The 23,774-nt window shown below is 36.5% G+C and overlaps 1 protein-coding gene and 1 non-coding gene across 2 annotated transcripts in view; both read right to left on the bottom strand.

Moving 5' to 3' along the window:
* Positions 1-1,579: 1,579 nt before the first annotated feature.
* Positions 1,580-23,774, bottom strand: part of gabrb1 (gamma-aminobutyric acid type A receptor subunit beta1) — a 445,034-nt gene continuing 422,839 nt past the window's right edge. The window contains exon 9 of the mRNA XM_088627363.1: positions 1,580-2,331. Within this exon, the coding sequence (XP_088483489.1) occupies positions 1,984-2,331 (348 nt within the window). The 3' untranslated portion in view covers positions 1,580-1,983. The remainder of the gene's footprint in view (positions 2,332-23,774) is intronic.
* LOC148677857 (U1 spliceosomal RNA) lies at positions 4,755-4,918 on the bottom strand. Its single transcript, XR_015940211.1, has one exon. It is a non-coding gene; the product is annotated as a U1 spliceosomal RNA (small nuclear RNA).

The raw sequence follows: 23,774 nt of genomic DNA on the forward strand, positions 1-23,774 counted from the left end.
ATATTTTCATCCACTTAAAGGCTTTATTTAGTTGAAGTCTCTTCAATGCAGAAGGAAAAACATGTAGTTCCATAGAATTTTCTCTTAAATGCTTTCTGGTTGAAAACAAACCTGCAGAGATATCTTTTGTGTTGTTATTGTCAGCTTATTTACAGATTGTCATCATAATGCTGGAATGTCTGATAACTACTGTATAGAGCGTAAAAGTTGTGAAATGATACCTTTTTTCTATTATACCTTTATAAAATTATAAGTGTATCCTTTGAAATTCTACATACCAGCAGCTAGAAGATTAACCCTGTGAAAATATTTAGACTCTTGATTAAAGGCACAATATTCAGCCATGAGAAAGAGAGCTGGCAGTTCATGTGTCCAGTGAAATTATTTTTTCTCCTGTTGTTTATTTTATGCAAACCCTGATAAAACATACACTAATGTCCATAGTATCCCATCATTAACAAGAGGACTACATAAATTAAAACAAATAGAAGTTTAAATGAAAGATAATGCAGCTAATCAATACAATAACAGTGGTATAATGCTTTTGATGGAATTTTAAAATTGTAGCCACAACCTATTCATATATTATAAGACAAAGAGGACATCTTGAGGTATTTTCATCTGGAAGAAATCCAGCCTTAATGATAAAAAATCACATACAAGCATTAGGGTGTCTAGTCTTGAATTTCAAAAGATTAATGGATAGCAGAAGCTTTAGTGGCTTGTTGAACTTTTGCCCAAAGAATATCACAATAAATCATGAGCTTCTACATTGCTGATTCCTCTTTTAAAGTGAATTGATTTAGAGAGGGATCCATTTCAAACAAGTATGTGCTAAAAGGATTAATACAAGGTTTTTAATATATGAAGTCTCAAATCAGTCTATACCTGATTTCCTTTAAAGAAAATTACATATGCTCATATATGTCAGAAAATATACAACTTTCACACATTTCATTTGATATCAGAAGACTCAAATCAATATTATTCTATCTACATCTAAATAGTACTATTAACTTGAGATTTGAAAACACAAAAGCCCATTATTATTATGCAAATTAGGCTCCTGAAATGAACCTTGCTAATCACACAAGCTTTGGACTGAGAAAATATAAAAAAAAACTTCAGGCTCAATATTTCAATTTAAAAAGCATGTATAGTCACATGAATCTAGCCTATAAAATGAACACAAAGCTGTTTTATCATATTATACATAATAGCCTTGTAAAAAGCAGGCCTTGCTTAAGATGAGGCTAAATCTAAAATTAACTAGGATTGACTGTTCACAGGACATTGATTACACAAAACACTAAGGCTCTTATTTTCCCTATGGGCAAATGGTCCATGCCATATTAAATGGAGCAGGCAACTTACCCACAATATGCTGACAGAAAACTGAGCCTCAGATTCGTACTTCTTTCATTTTATAATAATAATAATAATAATAATAATAATAATAATAATAATAATAATAATAATAATAATAATAATAATAATAAAAATAATAATTTTAACTAAAACTATATATTAAAATACAATATTTAATTCCATCCAAAAACATGAACATTAAATGTGAAAATATGGCTTCCCATACAAAATATCAGAGTATTCTGTAGTGTTTTGGTGTAACACAAGATTCACAAGAGAAGACAAGAGTCTATACATTTAGCAGTACTACATTACACTATACTATTTTATATGGGAGGATACTATTGGAAGCAAATGCTATAGGACTTATGTGAGTGTTGTTTCTAAATGTATATATTCAAAGTAATGTGTCATTTCTTAAAAAAAATAATTTCAAATCCTCCATCTTCAGCTTATACCTACTGTGTACACATACAGGGAAAGTAGTGGCTGAATACCTTACCTCGACTTAGCAATTTAATTTAATTTACTGCAATCCTTTAGGGACCATACATAAATGAAACCATCTGAAAAACTAAAACATCTACTGTAGTTGAAGTGAATAATGTAACCACACTAATGGACATAATAAAGCCAGTACACAACATTAAAAAAAGTAAATGTGATAGGGAAAATAACCCTGGACCATTTGTCTATGGCATTAACGTCAGTCAAGTCAGGTATCTTAATTTTCAGCTGAGATGCCCTCCTCCGTAAGCGCCCCTTCTTATGCACCATATGTCTCTCAGCAGCACTTCTTCCATAGATATCCCGACTTGTTATTGGTTTCCTGTACTGGATGCTGGCACTGTCATAGGAAAACATTGTGGCTCGCGGGTCATTAAGGCCTGTCAACACTTCTGAGCCACTGACCTCATTTCTAATTTCGAGGGTGGTAAGTAGAATATTTCCATGGGCATCCACCTGTGAAAGAGAAGTGACAGAAGTGCAATCAGTCACAAATGATTAGGCTAATGGTCCTCATCTGGTTTCTTATATAGTTTCCAAAACATAACCTTCATTGCAAGTCTTCATTGGAGAATGAGCAGAAACTACACCACTTGCTTTTCTCATAGGAAAAAAAAAACTGTTACATGTAATTTCGATCACTTCATTTTTAACAAGCTGTTCCTCTAGCAACAAGGACATTCATTTTTTTTTAATTTGCTGAGGTGAAAATGCTACAGACATTTCTTACTTAAAACACTAGATTGAAGCCTTAGTTACTAGAATGTTGTACTGCATCAACACCTTCTAAATCTATATCAGGGATCATTAAATAGTAAACAATCGTGCTAACAGAACAGGCACATTAACATTTACAGATGCAGCCATTCAAAATGCATGGTACAACCCCGTACCGCTTAGAATTATCTACAGTTCACCACGTGAACAGTTCACCACGTTCACCGCAGCAAAATGGCCAAAATGACCGACAGGGGCACTCGTGGTGCATTTGATGTTAGTGAAATGATTGCTTCATTTAATGTCTTTACTGTGTATGTTTTAATCTGCTTAATATTGAATATTAATATGGAATTTTACAACTAAAGGGAAATTTTTGTAGCTCAGTATAAAAAAAGTGGAGCATAACGCATCTGAAGGTCATAAACTATATTAATTTGGGAACATAAACATATTATGTAAACTGTATATGGCTGGTATTGGTAGTTTAAATAAAAAAATACACACCAGTATTCCACTTTCCTCCTAAACATTTTAAGCATCAAAGCCTTTCATTTCGTTACGTACTGTGGTTATTTTGGAATAGTTTTTACATGCTCCTTTTGACTAAATTAAGTTTATATACGTCATAAAAAGTTATAATGTTTTAACCTTTTCTATGTATATTTGCGCTTGTTATTGCAGTAAAACTAACGCATACTTTTTAGAATTGGATTCATAGGGAATATAATATGGAATCGTGTATCTAAAGAAATTAATAACTATATAATTATATTCATATACAGTATCTCAAATTATCACAGCAGTACACTTTCTTTGTAAACATCTGCATCAATTGAATCATTCACCCGTCATTACTTGGGAACTTTTTGACTGCCCTGTTCAGTTATAGCTTAAGATGTTAAGCGGCACATTGATGTAATGGGTTAGGTGTGTGCCTTGCATGCTAGAGGATGGGGCTTTGAACCTAGCTCTCATCATGCATTTTCTTTAACAAATAAATATTAATTTGAAAAACTAAGTAAATATTATCCACACTATATTGAATTTGTTGGTCTGTCTAAATATCACAACACGTTCAAAGTTAAGTGAGTTAAGTGATAACTTTTTCTATGAATACTTGCACTCGTTATCACAGTAAAAGAAACACATACTTTTTAGAGTCTGATTAATAGGTAATATAATATAATATAATATAATATAATATAATATAATATAATATAATATAATATAATATAATATAATATAATAATGAAATTGCGTATCTAAAGAAATTAATAACGATATAATTATATACATATAGCTCAAATTATCACAGTAGTACACTTTCTTTGTAAACATCTGCATCTATTTGACTCATTCACCCATGATTGCTAGGAAATTTTTTGACTGCCCTGTTCAGTTTTAGCTTTAGTTGTCAAGCAGCACGTTGGTGTAATGGGTTCCAGACCTCTGTTTAATTTCTGAAACTGCCTCTGTATTCCATGTTTTAACCTTTTATATGAATACTTGTACTTGTTATTGAAGTAAAAAGCCTCATACATTTTAGAATCTGCTAAATAAAGAATATAATAAGGAATTTCTTATCTAAAGAAATTAATAACTATATTAATTTAATTATCTTGAAATATGTCTTTATATAGCTGGTAGTATTATTGTAATCTACTTTCTTTGTAAACATGTTTTATTTTTAATTTGACACATTCACGCATGATGAAGTATTATGTACACTATATTAATGTTTTTTAATATATATTATAACACATTCAATGTTAATTTATATTAATAATGAAATAAAATTGTGAATTAGCAAACGTGAATACTGCCAACTGTTCAACCGATTGAATTCAAAACATTTTACTCAGTGGGGTAATTAAACAGACACCTCAAACCTTAAAGCAAAATCGTATATATTGTAATTAGAATCAAGAATAACAAAGTGGTATTAAAAATACCACTGAAACTATAATAATGTGTCTGGTCATTATTAACAGTATTAATTTAATAAAAATAATTTCAAGCTTGTATCTTTTTCAAAGTAATTTTTTTTATTTTTCATAAGCTTCTGTTATTAAAATACCTATTTATGAGACATGATGTTTCAGAATGTCAATAACTTTGTGAACAAATAGAGAAATTGACTTTATTGATCCCAAATTGATGAAAAGAGAGCACGAACGCAGTCCCCCTGGAGCAGAAATTGTGCAGTTGAGATTCCCACAGTAAGGGAATTTGCAGGGGTCAGCACAGCCAGAGTGCAGTGGCTGCGCCTCGCCCCGGGCAAACCACCTGCGTGATCATGGTGTTGCCCCTGCCAGGTAAGTATGACAAAAATGACACAGAGCCTTTTCACAGCTTTTATTTAAACAATGTTTAGTACCTGGTTGCATTTTTAGAAACTTTAGTTTGAATAAAGCAGATCCCAGGTGCAAGTGACTTCATAACGCGAGAAGGCATTATGCTGTATTTTTTATGCATCAGTTGGAGTCTTCTGAAGTGTCTCTAAAACCTAAAAAATGTAACATAATATTGTGCGGCCTGATGGGCAACTGATTTTTTTAATTTTAAGAAAATCAAAAATAGGAATCAATAACATATGTGCCTCAAATAGATATTGCATGGTTTTAAAACCCATAAAAATGGGTTTAGTTAAAAAACACAAAATCATCTTAGAATCTTTGTGTAAGCTGTAAGTTTTTTTAAACTTTTTAATTAAACATCTTAAACACTTTAATTTCGTAAACGCAACACGCATTTCGTACAGATACAGTACAATTACTTTTTCCTGTCTTCCTGTGGTGTGAAACAAATTAGCAGGTGATTGAGAAAACAGCACACCGCCAACTGAGTTCAGTCAGAGAAGAGGTCAGCGCCGATTGTATTTCTGACTGTTATGTCACAGTTCAATATTTTATATACATCTAAATAAAGTCAGGCGCCAGGTGCATAAACTATTAGTAATTACTAATTCGTATTGAAATTTGCACTGTGATAAATTGTTGCACTTCCACATCTAAAAACATTAATTTGCAAGACTGTGTTCAAACATACGTTAAATCTGACTATAAAAAAACAGGGTTTGCTTTTTTTCTCTCTCCCTACTCTCTCTCACCTGCTGTGATTCAAACAGAATGGTTAAAAATATGAACTGGCTAGGCAGGCTGAGGGAATGGGAGGGGGGAGGCGTCTTCCCACCTCTATGACTAAAGAAAGTGTCAAAGAGAATTAGCTTGAGCGACATACAAAGCTGAAAAAGTTTGGTGCGGTCTTGGTGCAGTCTTCTCTGCTTAAAAGGTACACTCCTTGTGGATGAATTTTCACCTTGAACATTTACCCACCAGCTAACACATCAGCTACCACACAAAAGCAAACTGAATACAACATTTATTTGCAAGAATAGCAATTACAAACAATAAAAACATACTTGCTTTATACTGTTACACTGTACAGTGTATTAAAACACTCTATGGTCACTACAATGCCCACCAAACCTCTTTCCCACAATTTCACAGGGACAAGGTCACGTAGCAGATTCAGAGTTGGATACAATTTTATCTTGCAAACAATTCAGATATTTGTCAACATATTTACTAAAACTATCCATCGAAGTAATCTCACTGTGTTAATCTCCCTGTATGCCCCAGTGCTCACTCAATGTTCACACTCCCAGTAAAATAAAAAACCTGTTTCCCGCATTGTCACCTTGCACCAGAGGGGAAGGAAAAGCGCCCTCGGTCATTTTTCTCACTGACAGACAAAGTTGATTAAAACTCATTCAAAGAGTGTGATGTGTTAACACAAGCTCTGCTTAACAGAGCTGCTTGTAAGAGCATGGTGACTTTCTGCTCAAATAAATAAAGCACAACCTGTTATGTCAGCCGGATGCATTACAGTTATCAATAGTTAGTATTACAGTTTGCACTATGATAAATTGTTGCAGTTCCACAACATGTAAAACATTATTTAGCAAGACTGTTCAACCATATGTTAAATCTGACTATCAAAAATCCAGAGTACACTTTTTTTCAGTTTTCCCTTTTCTGTCTCTCCCTTCTCTCTCCCAGTGTGATTCAGACACAGAATGGTTAAAAATGAGAACAGGTAAGGCAGGCAGAGGAAAGGAGGAGGGGGGAGGCATCTTCCCACTCTGGGTGCCTGACATATAGCCATCTTTAACCATTCCATGACCGAATCGCAGTAGGAAGAGACATGTATGAAAAAAAAGTTAATCCCAGCAACAATACAAATCTATTTTTGTGGTAAAGGGGAAGCAAAATGTCAGTATTTACTGCTAGTAATTAGTGCAAGATTTAGAGTAAAGTTAAAATCTCGACAAACAAAGCAATGTAGGAAATGCACACTTTTCTGCAACAGGAATACAAATAGAAAATAAATCCTTTTTGACATCTCAAATCAGTTTCGATCAAGGTCTCCAAAACGAACAAGAAAAAAAGCATTTTCAGAGAGCAATTACGTTGTGTTTATGTAGAATATGTGATTAGATTTATGAACAATCTAATTTCTTATTCGTTTAAACAGTGAAATTTCAGCTACAAAAGATCACTGCAGAGACAGCACTATCTCTGTTTGTCATAGACGTTCAGGAAAGAGTGAATGACAAAAGTCATGTCAAGTGCAATAATTCGGTGATCAATAATAACAGCTGTAGGACAAGAAACAAAAGATAGAGAAAACTTAAGCTTTTTAAGGCTAAAACTATAATTCAGTCTACAAATTAAGGCAAATGAAAATTAAGGCCGTTAAAGGTGTAAATGGGGGCAGAGCGGTGGCTCTGTGGCTAAGGATCTGCGCCTCTGACCGGAAGGTTGCCAGTTCAAATCCCGCGGCCGGCAGAGGAATCCTACTCCATTGGGCCCCTGAGCAAGGCCCTATAACTGCTCCAGGGGCGCCGTACAATGGCAGACCCTGCGCTCTGACCCCAAGCTTCTCTCCCTGTCTCTGTGTCTGTGTCTCCCTGGAGAAAAGCTGGGGTATGCGAAAAGACGCATTCCTAATGCAAGAAATTGTATAGGGCTAATAAAGAAACATTATTAAATAAATGTAAGTTTTAGAAATGATGCAGGTGTTACTTTGACATAACCAAACAGAAAAAAAGCCATGACTAGACATAGTGCAGAAGAGGGATGCAGAAACACTTGCAAAAGCCTAGATATACAAAAAAAAATCAAAGAAAGGTGTGTGTTACAAAAGAACATACAAACATGAAATAGATTTGGTAGAGAATGAGGGGCTTGAGTAATCAGGTGTGTTTCTGGCAGGGAGAGTATGAAGGTTTGATGAGATAGAGTCAGAAAATTAGCACACATAAAAAACAGCAATTCTGTCAGAGAGCCTTACTGTATATGAATTAATAGCAAACATGGTTTCATGGAGGACCTCTCAAATAGTTGGGTATTCAGGTAGATTGCCAGGATTTGTAAATATATATATTTGTTTTTAAGCAAGTCAGTTTTTTGCAACACATAAAACACATTTTTCCAAGAAAGTTTAGCCTTTGTCAGTAATGAAACCACTAAATATAGACATAATTATAGAAATCTAAAGATTTTTTTATTCAATGTTGGTAGCAGGATGAACTGTGAGATTGAGCTACAGTAAGTTTATATTTTGTCGTAGATTTACTGAAAGATGTCAACAGTGAAAACCGGTATTTAGAAATAACTAATTTCAAGAAGAAGATTTTCAGAATAATTAGAAATCTAGCAGGTTAGAGAAAGCACAGAAAACAGGTAGTTAGATTTATCAGATTAGTATGCAAAGCCATTTAGCAAAGAGGGCGTGAGAAAAGTGACTAACTAGTATACTTTAGATTTTTTTTTTCTGAACCAGGGAAAATCTGTTTCATCATGTTTCTCTATAACAATAAACAACAAACTTTATTTTATAACACCTTTAAAAGTAGTATCTCAAATCAATACAGTTATTAACTATTTAATCCTGTTTGTATAGCTTTTAAAATCATGCAATGTCTTAGTTAAGCAGGAACACATCATTGTATCTTATTTTTTATTTCTTTTTTAAAATTAAAAAAATCATTTGACCAGCATAATCTGAGCACTGTGTTAATAAAGTGCACGTTTATTACTACAAAGCTGTGTGGTTAATGACCGCCGATGAGAACACAAATAGAGAATATAATGAAAAGTATCCTTCTCAGTAATCTCACTGTGTTAGTCTCACTGTACGCCCCAGTTCTCACTCAATGTTCACACTCCCAGTAAAAAGAAAACATTTTCACGCATTGTCACCTTACACCGGGAGGGAGGAAAAGTGCTTGCAGTCATCGATCTTTTTATAAGTGATAGACAAAAAACAGGTCAATGAAAAAATAAAGTCTTTTAGTGTCGATTTAAGTGTCCTTCTTTCAGTTGGGTATGCATGATTAGCACACTGGGTCATTGTTATGATTTCTCTGTTATTATCAAATCCCTCAACTCGTTCACTTCTGGTTATTTTAGAAACATTTTGACATGTTCCTTTTAACTACATTGCTGTCGAAATTGTAGCAATAGACAAATTTATCGCTTGGAGTTTGTAATGTAGGGTGCTCTGAAGGAGTTAAACTTAGATGCAGGACAAATAAATGTATTTCCCACAAGCTATACCGTAGTGACTTTAAAACTATACAACATCGCGCTCTATGCATGGGGCATGTCTTTGTTCAAGTTTTTAAAGCTACAGTCTGGAAAAACGAGTGTTAAGAAAATCAGGACATTTGAATGCTGGTTGCCTTATGTTAAAGAACAACAATGGCAACAGAGCATGCTACTGAAAATGTATCCCATCCCCCGAGCAGAACTGCTTACAAATCAAATCAAATCAAAGTTTATTTATCAAATGCACAACAATACAGTGTGCAGCAGTAGTTGCTGGCAATGAAATGTCTTTTCTGCGAGCTCACAAAAATCACAAGAATCACAAAAATCACAAAATTAAGGTTATGAAAATAAGGTTACATAATAATAGATAATAATGTAATAGAAATTGAATAAAACTCAATATGAATACTGCTGCTATGTGTCCATGATGTATGCAATATATTATGTCCAAGTAGTGCAGTATGCTGAATACATTGAAAACTGTATGTCCATGTAGCCATTACGGGTGATTTGCTAAAGGAGCTGCAGGTTGGCTGTATAGTAGTCTTATATCCTGGAGGTAGAAGCTGTTTCGTAATCTGTTGGAATTTGACTGAATGCTTCGGTACCATTTACCAGACGGTAGGGGAGAAAACAGTTTGTAACTGGGGTGACTGGGGTCCTTGAGAATGGACCTGGCCTTCTTAAGACATCTAGCTGAGTAGATATCCTGGAAGTTTCGTAGCTCACAGCCGGTAATGAGCTGTGCTGACTTCACCACCCTCTGTAGTACTTTACGATCCCGGGCAGAGCAGCTCCCAAACCAGGCAGTGATGCAACAAGTCAGGATGCTTTCAATAGTGCACCTGTAGAAGCTGGCCTGGATATGTGATGGCATGCTGAACTTCTTTAGCCTGCAGAGAAAGAATAGGTGCTGCTGTGCTGTTTTGGTGTTGGTGTTGGTGTGGTGGGTCCAGGTTAAGTCCTCTGAGATGTTAACTCCCAGCAGCTTAAAACTGCTGACCCTCTCCACTGCAGTTCCATTGATATAGATAGGTGTGTGATCTCCTCCCTGGTGTTTCCTATAGTCCACAATCATCTCCTTAGTCTTACTGATGCTCAGAGAGAGGTTGTTCTCCTGGCACCATGCTGCCAGGGTTTTAACCTCCTCCCTGTACGCAGACTCTTCACCATCTGTGATCAGGCCGATGACTGTTGTATCATCTGCAAACTTAATGATGGAGTTTGAGTTATGCCTGGCAATCATGGGTAAATAAGGAGTAGAGGACAGGGCTAAGTACACAGCCTTGGGGGGATCCAGTGTTTAGAGTCAGGGTAGAGGATATGTTGGTGCCCACCCTCACCACCTGCGGACGTTCCATCAAGAAGTCCAGGACACAATTACAGATGGAGGTGTTAAGTCCCAGGTCCTGGAGCTTGATGACAAGCCTTGAGGACACTATGATATTGCAATCTGAGCTGTAATCAACAAATAGCATTCTTACATATATTCCTTTCTTATCCAGGTGTGAGAGGGCAGTATGGAGGGCAGTGACAATAGCATCTTCTGTTGACCTGTTCTGGCGATACGCAAATTGCAGTAGGTCTAGAGTGTCAGGCAGTGAGGAGGTGATGTATGCTTTGACCATCTGCTCAAAGCACTTCGTGATAACTGATGTGAGTACAACAGGGCGGTAGTCATTCAGGCAGCTGACTCTGGGTTCTTGGGAATAGGGAAAATGGTGGTTTTCTTAAACCAGGAAGGAACTATAGACTGAGCTATAGAGAGATTGAATATGTCCGAGAAGACATCTGCCTGCTGGCCTGCGCATGCCTTCAGAACACGGCCAGGGATAGCATCAGGGATCCTTGCGTGGATCGGTCTTTTTAAAAACTTTATACACATCTGCTCTGGATATGATCAGTGGGTTTCCTCTTGGATTTCTGGAATCTTCCTGACTGGATCTGCGTTACTGACCTCAAACCGAGCATAGAAAGAATTTAGCTCATCAGGAAGAGAAGCAGACTGTTGTGCGATATAGCTGGGTTGCGTTTTGTAGTCTGTAATGGTCTGCATACCACTCCACATGTTCCATGTGTTGCAGCCATGATAATATGACTCAAATTTTACTCTGTAGTTGTATTTAGCTATTTTGATAGCTTTCCTGAGGTCGTATCGGGATTTTTTGTATTTATCCCTATCACCAGAATTGAAAGCAACTGTCCTAGCTTTAAGTTTGGCACGTATCTCGCCATTTACCCATGGTTTCTGATTTGGATATGTGGGAACAGTAATCCTGGGAACCACATCTTCAATGCATTTACTGATGTAGCCAGTAACATAGTCCATATACAGATTGATATTATTTCCATTACCTTTGCGGAAGATCTGTCAATCAGTGGTAGCAAAACATTGATTTAATATAAAATCCGATTCATCCAACCAATGTTGAATGATTCTTAACGCTGGCCTCTCCTGTTTAAGCTTCTACTTGTAAACGGGAAGTAACAGAATGGAGGCATGATTGGATCTGCTGAAAGGAAGTCTTTCAGCAGATGGCTTTGTAACCATCCCAGAAGGGAGTGTAAACATTGTCCAACGTATTTGTTCCACGCATCGGGCAGTCGATGTGTTGATGTAGATTATACATTGTTTTCTTCAAGTTTGCACCGTTGAAATCACCCGTTATGATGAATGCCCCCTCAGGATGTGTATTCTCATGTCTGTTAAGGTGACAGTGTAGTTCATCCAGTGCCTTTGTGAAATTTGCCTGAGGCAGAATATACACCACTGTGAGAACTACCAATGTGAGCTCCCTCGGTAGATAGAAAGGGTGACATTTTATTGTCAATTTTCAAGATGTATAGAGCATGATGTTGAAATAATCTCCACATCTGTGCACCAGGAATTGTTTACCATGAAGCATACCCCTTTGCTCTTACCCAAATCCGTTGTTCTGTCTTGAAGGTAAATAGAAAATCCTCCCGGGAAGATAGCAGAGTCTGGAATAGACGGGTCAAGCCAGGTTTCAGTAAACGCCAGCATGTTGCATTTCTTGGTGTCCCGTTGGAAAGCAACCCTTGCTCTCAGTTCATCCAGTTTATTGTACAGTGACTGAACATTAGCAAGAAGTATACTCGGGAGCGGGGCATGATTGCTGTGCTGCCTCAATCTTACCAGAACGCATGCCCGTTTACCCCTCTTCCTACGACAGCGTCTTCTTCCCAGTACAGGTACAGGTGAGACACCACAGTCCAGATAGTTGGCAGTAATTATTGGTCTAGATTTAACTGTGCCAATATTCGATCTTATGTCTAAGTGTTTGTCGGTCATATCTAATCACCGAGCAAACAGTATGTGCTGCCTTCCCTGTCGGTGCCATCTTACATCTACATAACGTCTTACATCTTACATAAAAACAGTGGGGTGTAACTCCCCTATAAATTGAAGGTTGTGAAAACAGTGAGTGACAAATCACTGAAAGAACAAAATACAATTTTAAAACACAAGCAATTTGAAATTATTCATTGTTATTAAAAAATCACTTGGGTTCAAACATGTTGTTATGTTTAGAAATATCAAAAATGTCAATATAGTGTCCTTAATATTTGCATTTTAGTTTTTCAAAGAAATGTTTATATGTTAAAAGAAAACTGATGGTGACAGCTGGGTTTGAATCCTAGACCTCCAGAATGCAAGGCAAAAGCCATTACACCAACACACCACTTAACAGTTTAAGCTGTAACTGAAAAGGGCAGGCAAAATTCTTTCATGTAATCACGGTTGAATGAGTTAAACCGATGCAGACATTTACAAGTGAATTACGGTAATACTTTGAGCTTACAGCCTGTCCAAGGTCATTCATTATTAATATTATTAATAATATATTTCATATCACATCAAAATTGGAACATTTTCACAAGTGTATGAGACGATATACGTGTCTGCTCTATAACACTTCAGTGTATAGAATAATTTCCGTTTACGCAACCTCGTCTCAATATAGTAAACAACAGTCATGGGCTTAGTTGAAGGTGTAACACATCTTAACTGTCATGATACGATTTCAACATATCAACATATGATACGATGTTCTCCATTACCACTATAAGAACAATGCAAGGTTTAAAAAAAAAACGAAAGTCAAAATGTTTCCAAAATGTCCAAAATATGTTTCCAAAATATTTTAGCTGCTTAGTTACACGACTCCATATTAATATTACTATCAAGTGGTATTAAATCAGTACAACTTTTATTGTTTTACGGCGCTGGAAGAACTACTTCTAGAAAATATGCAACAAGGAATTTCTGCATCCTCCACTACCAGCAGCCAATTCCACCTCCAGCCCAGTACCCACCATCACAATCGCAGAAGTAACCACCGCCATCAACAAGATAAAAAGTTGCAAAGCAACTGGCCTGGATGACATCTCAGCTGAAGTATGGAAACTCCTTTGAGCACAAGGAGCAGCATGGGTCGCGGACCTCTTCAACAAGATCACAGAGGAAAAGGCACCCGAAACAGGCCGAAACGTGGCAAACCAGCATCACAGTGCCAATTAGGAAAGGCAAAGGTGACGTTAACAACTGCTCCAATTACAGGCCGATCCGGCTGCTGTGCCATACAATGAAGATTTTCAAGTGTGTGCTGGACCCACTACTAAGAACCATCGTCGATATCTCGCCAAACCAAGCTTTGTGGAAAACTGCGGAACAACAGACGCCATACACGCAGCCTGCTTACTGATGGAAAGGCACCACGAGAAGAGGAAAATGATCCACTTGGCATTTCTCGACCTGGAAAAGGCATTCGACAGGGTACCGCATGATCTCATCTGACTGGCGCTGCGACAGCACTACGTCCCCGAAGCCTATGTCAGCTGGACAAAGCTCCTGTACCAAAAGGCCACTAGTTCAGTACGTTGCGCAGCTGGAACCTCAGACACCTTCCCGATCAATGTTGGTGTCCACCAAGGCTCAGCCTTGTCTCCTCTGCTCTTCATACTTTGCATGGATACAGTGACCAAAGATATCCAAACGAGGCATCCATGGATGCTATTGTATGCCAATGATGTTATGATAGCAAGTGAAACACGACACGGCCTCAAACAGCAAGTACAGGAGTGGAAGACGCGCCTTGAACAATTCGGGATGAAATGTAACATCAAGAAGACAGAGTATCTGAAAAGTGGTGATCAAACTGATGGCACAATTGCAGCTGGTGGGGTCCAACTGAACAAAGTGACCCAGTTCAAGTACCTAAGCTCATGTGTCAACTCCGACTGCACTACCCTCCAAGATGTCAAGACGTGAGTCAGTGCTGCTTGGATGAAATGGTGGCAGGTCACTGGAGTACTGTGCGACAAGAAGATCCCTTTGCACCTAAAACGCAAAGTCTACCGCTCAGTGGTCAGACCAGTCGCCCTATATGGAACTGAATGCTGGCCAACAACAAAGAAACATGAACAGGCACTCCATACAATGGAAATGAAGATGCTGCGATGGACCCTCAGCTTGACAAGACTAGACAATGTCATGAATTAAGAGGTGCGAAAAACACTTAAGGTCGCTCCAATCACTGAGAAAATGAGGGAATCGCGCCTGCGATGGTATGGACACGTGCTCCGCAGCAATGACACATCAATGACAAAGACTGCCCTCGAATTGAATGTGGAAGGCTGCTGGCCCTGTGGATGATCATTTACGCACTGGGTGGATTGACTGAAAGACAACATGGGCCTCTCAAAAGTCACCTGCCGAGATGCCGCAGACTGTATGAAATAGAAAAATCGGTGCAAACAAGCAGACCCCCCATAAGTGGGAAAATGCGAAGAAGAAGAACTTTTATTGTTTTACAGTAACAGCAAGTGGTGTTCTTACTACTGTACATATTCTTAGGAAAGGATAAAATGTCATAACTTTTTATGAAGTGCACAATATAAGCTTAATAATGTTAGAACAAGCACGTTAAAACCAGAACCCATGTAAGTTACCAAGTTAAAGACTGATGCATCAAATATTTATGCATAATTAAAATATTTATGATGAATGTGGAAGGTTGTGTACTTTTGTCCACCTGAGCAATCTTGCTTTTATAAAATATACTGACTTTTAATGTTTAATGATTAACATGCTGTAATACATAGTTTAAAATTATTAAAAGTCTAATGAGTATACAACTTAAATTCTTAATTGGAAAAAGATTGTCCTCAGCAGTGATTCGAAACCGGGCGTTTTCTGGTGACAGTTCAAATGCTGTACTGTACATGGGATGTTAAGCTTTATTATCTCCCCCTGGCGGTTTTACAAGGTGCTTCCAGATACTATTATCATGTTGCGGTATGATGCACCACGCCCATCATGTTTTGATGCGGTGTACTCTGCGCATTTTTGAATGGCTGGATCTTTAACATTTTGTGTCAGATCAAGTATACATTTAGTTTTAATTAATTTCTTAAACTGACAGACACTCTTACACTTTAAAAAAAACATTATATCAATGCTTTAGTTATTGACTTTATTCATGCTAAGAAGATATTTCTTTTTTTATATTCTCAAGTAGACACACAGCACTGCTGTAATTTAAACTGCATAAATGATCTTGTGGCCTTATCTTAGAATTGAAACATAAACATAAGCTACATTTCTCAGAGGTAGCATCTTCATTGGGAAATTTAGAACTATAGAAAATTAGTAAATACCATATAGTAAGATGAATAATATGATTTTTAATTAATCTATTAATTGGTCTATTAAAATTATTACTTTCATAACAGCAGACAAAGCCATTAGATAGCTTTTATATTTTAGCACAATGCCTCTTTTTCATTGAGCTCTTTAATACAATTTCCCTCTATCAGAGTAGTTTAAAAACCTGGACAGATTAATACAACATTCTTTCCATTTTATTCTGACAAAACCATGACCTTGTTAGATGCCAAGGATCATGCTCATTCTTAATATAAAGGAACTAGAATTTCCTAGCTAACTTCTGTACCTTGGTCTCACTTACTGTAACAAGCTCAGAGCACACAGAAAGGTAATTCTCCTATAGACAGAATCCCAACAAAACATCTAGCATTTTTGGATGTGTTGGAACTTGTTAGACCTAGTGTTGACATTGCAGGTCACAATAATTTTCACCAAATATATAACTATAACTATCCTGTGGCTATAAATGACCTTCTGAAGTGTTGTTGTCATGATCGCTACTCCCCCTCTTAAGGGCGCTCCAGCCCTTCCTTGTTCTGCCCCATTATCTGCACCTGTTCTCCATTTCCATTCCACCTTAAAAGCCAGACTCAGACACTATCCGATGCCCCTCATTTATTCCTACATCGTGAGAGCCCGGATCCTGCTGCGTCTGGCTCCGTTATGTTTTTAACCTCCAGTTCCTGATTCCCCTCCGCCGGTTCCGACCCGGTTCCCGTGGTTTAATCCCCGGATGGATCGCCTGGTTAAGGACTCTCGCATTTGTCTTAGATTCCCTGTTTGGACTTTAGATGGATTGTTCGTCCCGGAATCGTAGTGGACACCTGCACCCCTTGGACACGCCCCCCTGTCTCCATACCAACTCCTGCATGGCTTCTTCCCCAGTGTTTCCTCACTAATCCGGATCGTGTCGTCTGCATAGGGCCCGGAAAGAACTGTTCGTTACAGTTGTAATTTTACGTTTTGTTCCAATTCTCATTCTACTGTCAATTTCTAGGTTTCATAGAATTTGAGTGCTTTTGGTTTTATTGTTTTGTCCATAAATACTGTAATGCCCTCAAACCAGACAGAATTTATATGGATCAGACTAAACAGAAGAATTGCAAAAAATCTATTTGTTTTATATTTGCATATTGAAAATTTTATATCATTCAAGGATTCAAGTACCATGCCTCTCTGAGTGCAGTTTTATCATTAGCTGATGGAAAGGTATTTAAAGTAAGAATATTTATACCAATCCATCCATTTCTTCTGTCTGTTCAATCTTCACCATTTGCTGTCAACAGAGGAACCCAACAGGACTTGAACCCCTGATCCAAGTGTCTAGAGGTAACTTTTGCTCTGAGATTGTTGCCAACAAAAAAGTCATCTTACAAAACTTATCGATAACTTGGAACCATGGGCTTAGTCTAACAATGGGATCTCATGGAATGATGTGTGGTAGAGTTTTGTTTAGTTGGTTTAGTTGTTTAAGGATCACTTATAGATGGAGGTTTTCATGTTTTTCCACAGATTCTCAATAGGTTTAAAGTCAGCACTTTGACTGTGCCATTCACTTTCTTATTTTTAAACCATTCCTAGTGTAACTTTCCTCTTGGTCGTGCCAAATTTGCCATCTATGGTTTCATCAGTCTTGACACACATCCCAATCCCTGTTGATGAAAAGCAAAACTATATTATTTTAGGTTTGCCACAGCAGAGGGTTTAAATAATTACACGTATGCAGTATGATGTTTCCAATTTAATTTCATGTTAATTATCTGCCTACATCTCTATGTATTTTTGAATTGAATATATGAAGTATATGTTTTGTGTACGGTGTATAACAAATGCTAATTTCTACTTCAAAGTATCACAGCTACAATATTTATAAGCAACAATGTGAAAATCTTGCAAGTTTCCAAATACTTTTGCAAGTTTGGTGCAGTTTTCAGTGTTCCCCAAGTTATAGATGAAGTCCAATTTGTTTAATTCAAATTCCATCTTCCAATTATGAAAAATGGAATGAAAACAGGAATTGGAAATGAGAATTGATTTAAAAGTTGCAATTAAAATTGAAATGCAGAATTGTTTCAACCCTGGAGTACTCAGGATCAAAGTTTCTTTTGGAGTCTTTGTTATGTTTCTCTCAATAAGTAATCTACAGTACAATTTTCTGCACAGGTGGGACATTGTATCAGACACTCTCAAACATTTTCCTTTTGCAGAGGTCCAAATGGTTACATTTCTGTCAACACTGGTAAAAGGTTTCCAATTACAAATCCTACCTGACTTTTTTAATAACAGAAAATTAATCTACAAATATGCCTCACATAGAAAACTAAAATTCCATTACTTGTGATCAAGAACTTGGTTGAAGCAAACACTGTGAAGAACTGTAGAAACAATGGGCTCTCCTCAATTTGAAGAAGTTGTTAGAAAATGTATGGATGGATAGATAGTTTTTAATCATAGTTTTTGCTGAAAGGTGTGTCTTACATATGCCCATTGCCAATTCTGCAAAGACTGGGCCTGGGCTCTGTGACTGTGCTAAGCCAATAAAAAGTGCATTCCTGAGCTTTTTCTAAGAGTGTACTCTAATACTCTAAGAATAAGATACAGATAGTTTGAGGGATTCTTTTTAAAATGAAACATAGCACAACTAAGCTAACAAACCTCTAGCAACAGATGATGATATTTTGGGGAAACATTTTTTTTTATTTTGTGTTTGGTATACGGGTACATTGAATAGAATTTGAAAATTTAAATTAAGCATTATTATATTCCTGTTTAATTACCGTGTTGCAGCAAATATTTAAGATATATTTGCAAATTTAAGGAATTATTTAAATGAGCAATAGAATACAAATGGTGACTCTATATACTGTATGTACTTGAAGAGTAATTCATATCTTTAAATTCTGTCTTAAAGATTCCTGCTGACTGTAGAACTACAGTAAATTAGTTCCCATTAAATTGTTTTCACCCATTTTGTTTATAATAAAGGACAAATAAGCTTCCATTTAAAGAAACTCTGAGGATTTAAGTCATCTGATCATAAAAGGATGGTCATGGTGCTTTGTTTAATGTTTTACAGCCTTCCTTATGCATTTTTGCTTGAAGTGTCTTGAAGTGAGAGTTCAGAAAACCTTGTGAAGAATACCATTTCATGCTTCAGAAAACCAAGACAGAGAAATGAAACAATTTCAAGTGATTTAAACATCTGCTAAAAAAAATAATACATCTACAAAGCTGCATCTTTGGACTAATCAGCATCAGTGAACTACATGCAGTGTTTTATCATGCTTTATTAAACATTCAGCATAGGAAGTCAGTAGATTATTGTTATAGTGTCTGTAGTAGAAAGTCAAATCCTATTTAGACTGGAGGGCCTAGCTATTATGCTCTTTGGCTGTTGTAAAATCTGAGGCTTTGAAATGAATTCAATAAGACAGCAATATAATTTCTGTAATTAGTGCATATTTCTCCTTGTGTGTACATTGTTTTCTTAACCATTCAATAATAAGACACCTACAATGCTAAAATGTAAGGTAAAGGTAGTGAATATAAATGTAAAGATATTTATATTTGGAAAATAATGTTGCAGATTATTTCATTTATTAACATTTTAGCATCTGGGGTTGCAAATGGCCTGCAGATATATGATCTTATCTTTTCTTCCTGTAAAGTTTACTATGTGACCTTTTTTTCAGTGTGCAAGAAGACATGAGAATGAAGTTATCATAGGATTCATTACAAGAATGAAACACAGCTTGAAAACTTCAATTTCAAATCATTATAATGCTCCTGCTATCCAATTTTATACACTACAGCAACTGAGTCAAATGAAGGATTAAAACAAAAATTTGGAAATTGGAAATTACAGGACAAATGATCATTAGTGGTTTTATATTGGACAAAATGGAAAACTTTCTGGAGAACAAAAGTTACAGTCAAGTTCTAGATTTATGATTGGGCTCTTACCTTGCACAACACCATTATAGATGCCACATACTTATTATCCTTTAGTAACATTTTTCCAAATGACAACAGATATTTAAGTATTTTAGCAATCTGCTCCTCTCAAAATAGACTATTCCAGTGCCCCTTGTCCTTTCCATTCTGGTTTTCCCTTTCCCATTTCCCATTTTGTATTCCATTATATTTATCAAATAATATACTTGAGAAATTTCAGGCTGGTTTCTGCCCAGGCCATAGCACTGAAACTGCATTAACAAGAGTCGTAAATTATATTCTTTTAGCTACTGACGCGGGGAATGCAACAGTGCTTGTGCTGCCTTTGACATGGTTGACCACTTGTTTTGTTACACAGGCTTGAGTTTGAGGTTGGCTTATCTGGAACCGTCCTTAAGTGGTTTACTTCATATTTAACTGATCGTTTTCGTTATGTTCAAATATCTAATAATTTTACTGCTTCGTCAATGTCACTAGTTCAATTTGGGGTACCACAGGGATCAGTGTGGGACCAATATTGTTTTCTTTCTATATGCTGGCACTAGGTAGGATAAGATGAAAACATAATATTAACTTTCATTCATATGCTGATACTCAAATATACATTTCATTTACACCAAATGACAACTCTTCAATTATCACTTTATTTAAATGCATTAATAAAGTAAAGACTTGGATGTGTGAAAACGTTTTGTTACTCAACTCTGATAAAACTGAGGTTCTGTTGTTTGGAGGCAACAATACTGATAAGACTACTATAACTTCAGCACTTAACTCAGACGATTTAAAAATTTGCCTCAAAGACTCAGCATGTAACCTAGGCATCATATTTGACACAAGGCTCTCATTTAACTCTCATGTTAAAACAATATCTAAAACATGCATCCTACAGTTAAGAAATATTGCAAAACTAAGGCAGTTTCTCCACTCAAGACACAGATAAATTAATATATGCTCTTGTATACAGCAGGTTAGACTACTGCAATGCCCTACTATCAGGGAGCACCCACCACTCTTTCAACACCTTACAGCAAATTCAGAATGTAGCAGCTAGAATTGTTACTAGGAGCAGAATACCATATAACGACCATATAACCCCCATACTTAGCTCTCTTCATTGGCTTCCTGTCAGGTACAGGGTGGACTTCAAAATCCTTCTACTTACTTACAAGGCTCTCAGAGGTCAGGCACCTGTCTATCTAATTGGAACTTATTAATGTTTAACATCCAAGTCGCCTGCTTAGAGCACAGAATGCAGGTGTTCTTCATATTCTACACATTAATAAAATAACAGTTGGTGGTAAAGCCTTTAGTTACAGGGCCCCTGGCTTACGGAAAAGTCTCCCACCCCATATTTGGGATGCTGATTCAATCTCAGTATTCAAACCCAGACTGAAGACCTATAACTTCAGCCTAGCCTACTCACACCTTACATTATAACCTGCTGCAACCATGGCTGCTGGTGCTGCTGTACATGTCATTGTGTGTCTCTATGTTGGCCCACCAGGTAGATACATCTATTCTGACCAAACTATCCTATTCTCCTCCCCACATGTCCGGATTGGGCCCAGGCTGGGCACAATCTGATTTGGATCCTGCATCACTGCTATGGATCCAAGAGAGACATCGTGGATATAGCTATCATTTAGGAGGAATTTACTGGTCTACAGAGATCTGCATGGAGTAATAACACACTGAAGACATGATGGATGGATGGGTTAATACCCTCATTTTTAAATTATATAATGTTACCATGCCCAAAGGGGTTGGCAACCAGTTGACCTTGTACCCCTAGAGTTTTTTTTTCTCCTTACTAAGGAGTTTTTGGTTTTTCTCCTCTGTTGTCTTATTGTCTTCTGTTCTGTATTGAATAAATGTATGGTCACTTGCATTGTTAAGCGCCTTGGGGCAACCTTGTTGTGAAAGGTGCTATATAAAAATAAATTGAATTGAATTGAAAACTGATGCTGGTCACTGGGGTTTGATCTGGTATATTCTGCTGTTCATGTGAAGAATAGACAAGCTGCTTATATCTGCAACATTTCTTACACAACCCATAATTATCCACTAAACAGTGTGATGTAATAAAGCTGAAATCTTCAAATGATCAGACCCAAATGAACACTGATTATTTAAATGTACTGATCCACAGCCCTAAATTAAGCTATTCAACCCATTTTCTTCTACAGAAGTAGATATTATGTTTCTGTAGTCTTCAGAACTTGTTCTGCTGCTGCCATATTTAGTCACATCATCATTAAAGATGAGTTACTCAGTTCCAGAGGCAACTACATCTTCCCAGGCCAAAATTTACCTCCACCACACATTAGAATGAGCTTTAAGTACAAAGATGTTACTACAGATATTCCAAAGAACACCATCTAAATTGTAAAACAAGGTGGAGGTAAAGATAGTGCATACTGGCCCTTACCAATCATGGCCTCCTAATAATCCCCATCTATGAATTGGCTACATTACTCTGCTCTCCTCCCCACTGATAGATAGATAGATAGATAGATAGATAGATAGATAGATAGATAGATAAATAGATAGATAGATAATACTTTATTAATCCCGTAGGGAAATAGCTGATGTGTGGTGAGCGTTCTGATGCACTATGGCTGCCGTGCAGTGGATGCTGCACATTGGTGGTGGTGGAGGGGAGTCCCCATCACCTGTAAAGCGTTTTGAGTGGAGTTTCCAGAAAAGCACTATATAAGTGTAAGCAATTATTATTATTATTATTATACTATCTTAGCTGATTATTAAAGAAAACAGGTTTATCCATGTACATATTGCCTCCTGCATTCTTTATTAAAATTACAGGAGTAATATAATATTACATTATTGAAGACCAATTGTGTAGCATTAAAACCATATTCTGAGTTGCTGTATGTTATGTGAAAGACAAACACATTGCTTCTTTGATGCCAGAGGAGACCCTATTGGGTTGGAATGCTTTTACTATTTTATGATGATTCTTTGATTTGTAGTAATTTCTGTGTGAAAAGTGGTATCCTTTGCACCTTTTTTTAATCTAGAGGATCTGGAAATCAGGAATGAAGAGGTTTCCTTATGGATTTGGATGCTTTTTATCTTTTATATTGCAAATTACCCATTTAAGATAATAAAATTAATTTTCAATTATGAAGCGAAAACATACTGCATAAACATAATACTAACTAGTGTTTTTTCAAAATTCGTAAATAAATCTTTACTGAAAGGAAAATGATTACAGACAGAACATTCTGAAACAATCAAAGGATTACCTAGATAAACTGTAATTATTGCAACTAGTTTAGTGAAGAATTGACCACAAAATGGGGAGTTTCATGTCCCTTAACATGCATAAAAATATCAAAGGAGATATTGAGATATATAGAGATATAATAAAAATATCAATAGTTGAGAAATTTGTTTTTTTTCTTCTTGAAATTTTGCAATCTGGATAGCACTCTATTGATATTTCTGAGCTCTCAACTCCTGTAGTAATGACAATTTAACATTATACTAAAGGATAAACAGTTTTTCAGATCTCCAAAATTATAAGACAGCTTTAGCATTAAGAGACAACATTCTTTTGTGTATTCATTATTATTTTGGACCAGCTCTGGATATCAATATTCAGTATCACTTGAGCCAGACTGGTTTGAGAATTTGGCAGGGTTGAATGCTACTGGATGTGTTACAGTAATGGTCACTTTATATTGGAAAATGTCTTGCTGTAGTGACCTTTAGCTTTATGAAAGTTGGTCACTCTTCTAAGAGAAATTAAGAACATACTCTTCTATTACAGCCAATTTATAGAAAGTAATTACAATTCCCAAAAGGGTTAACAGCCTTTAGCTCAGTCAAATGTAATTCTATCTATTTCTAACTTGTTACAGCAAGTTTTATGGTTGGTTTCCATTCTTACA

The sequence above is a fragment of the Lepisosteus platostomus genome, chromosome 1 (genome assembly GCF_059453375.1).
Source record: "Lepisosteus platostomus isolate fLepPlt1 chromosome 1, fLepPlt1.hap1, whole genome shotgun sequence".
In the NCBI taxonomy this organism is placed as follows: Eukaryota; Metazoa; Chordata; class Actinopteri; order Semionotiformes; family Lepisosteidae; genus Lepisosteus; species Lepisosteus platostomus.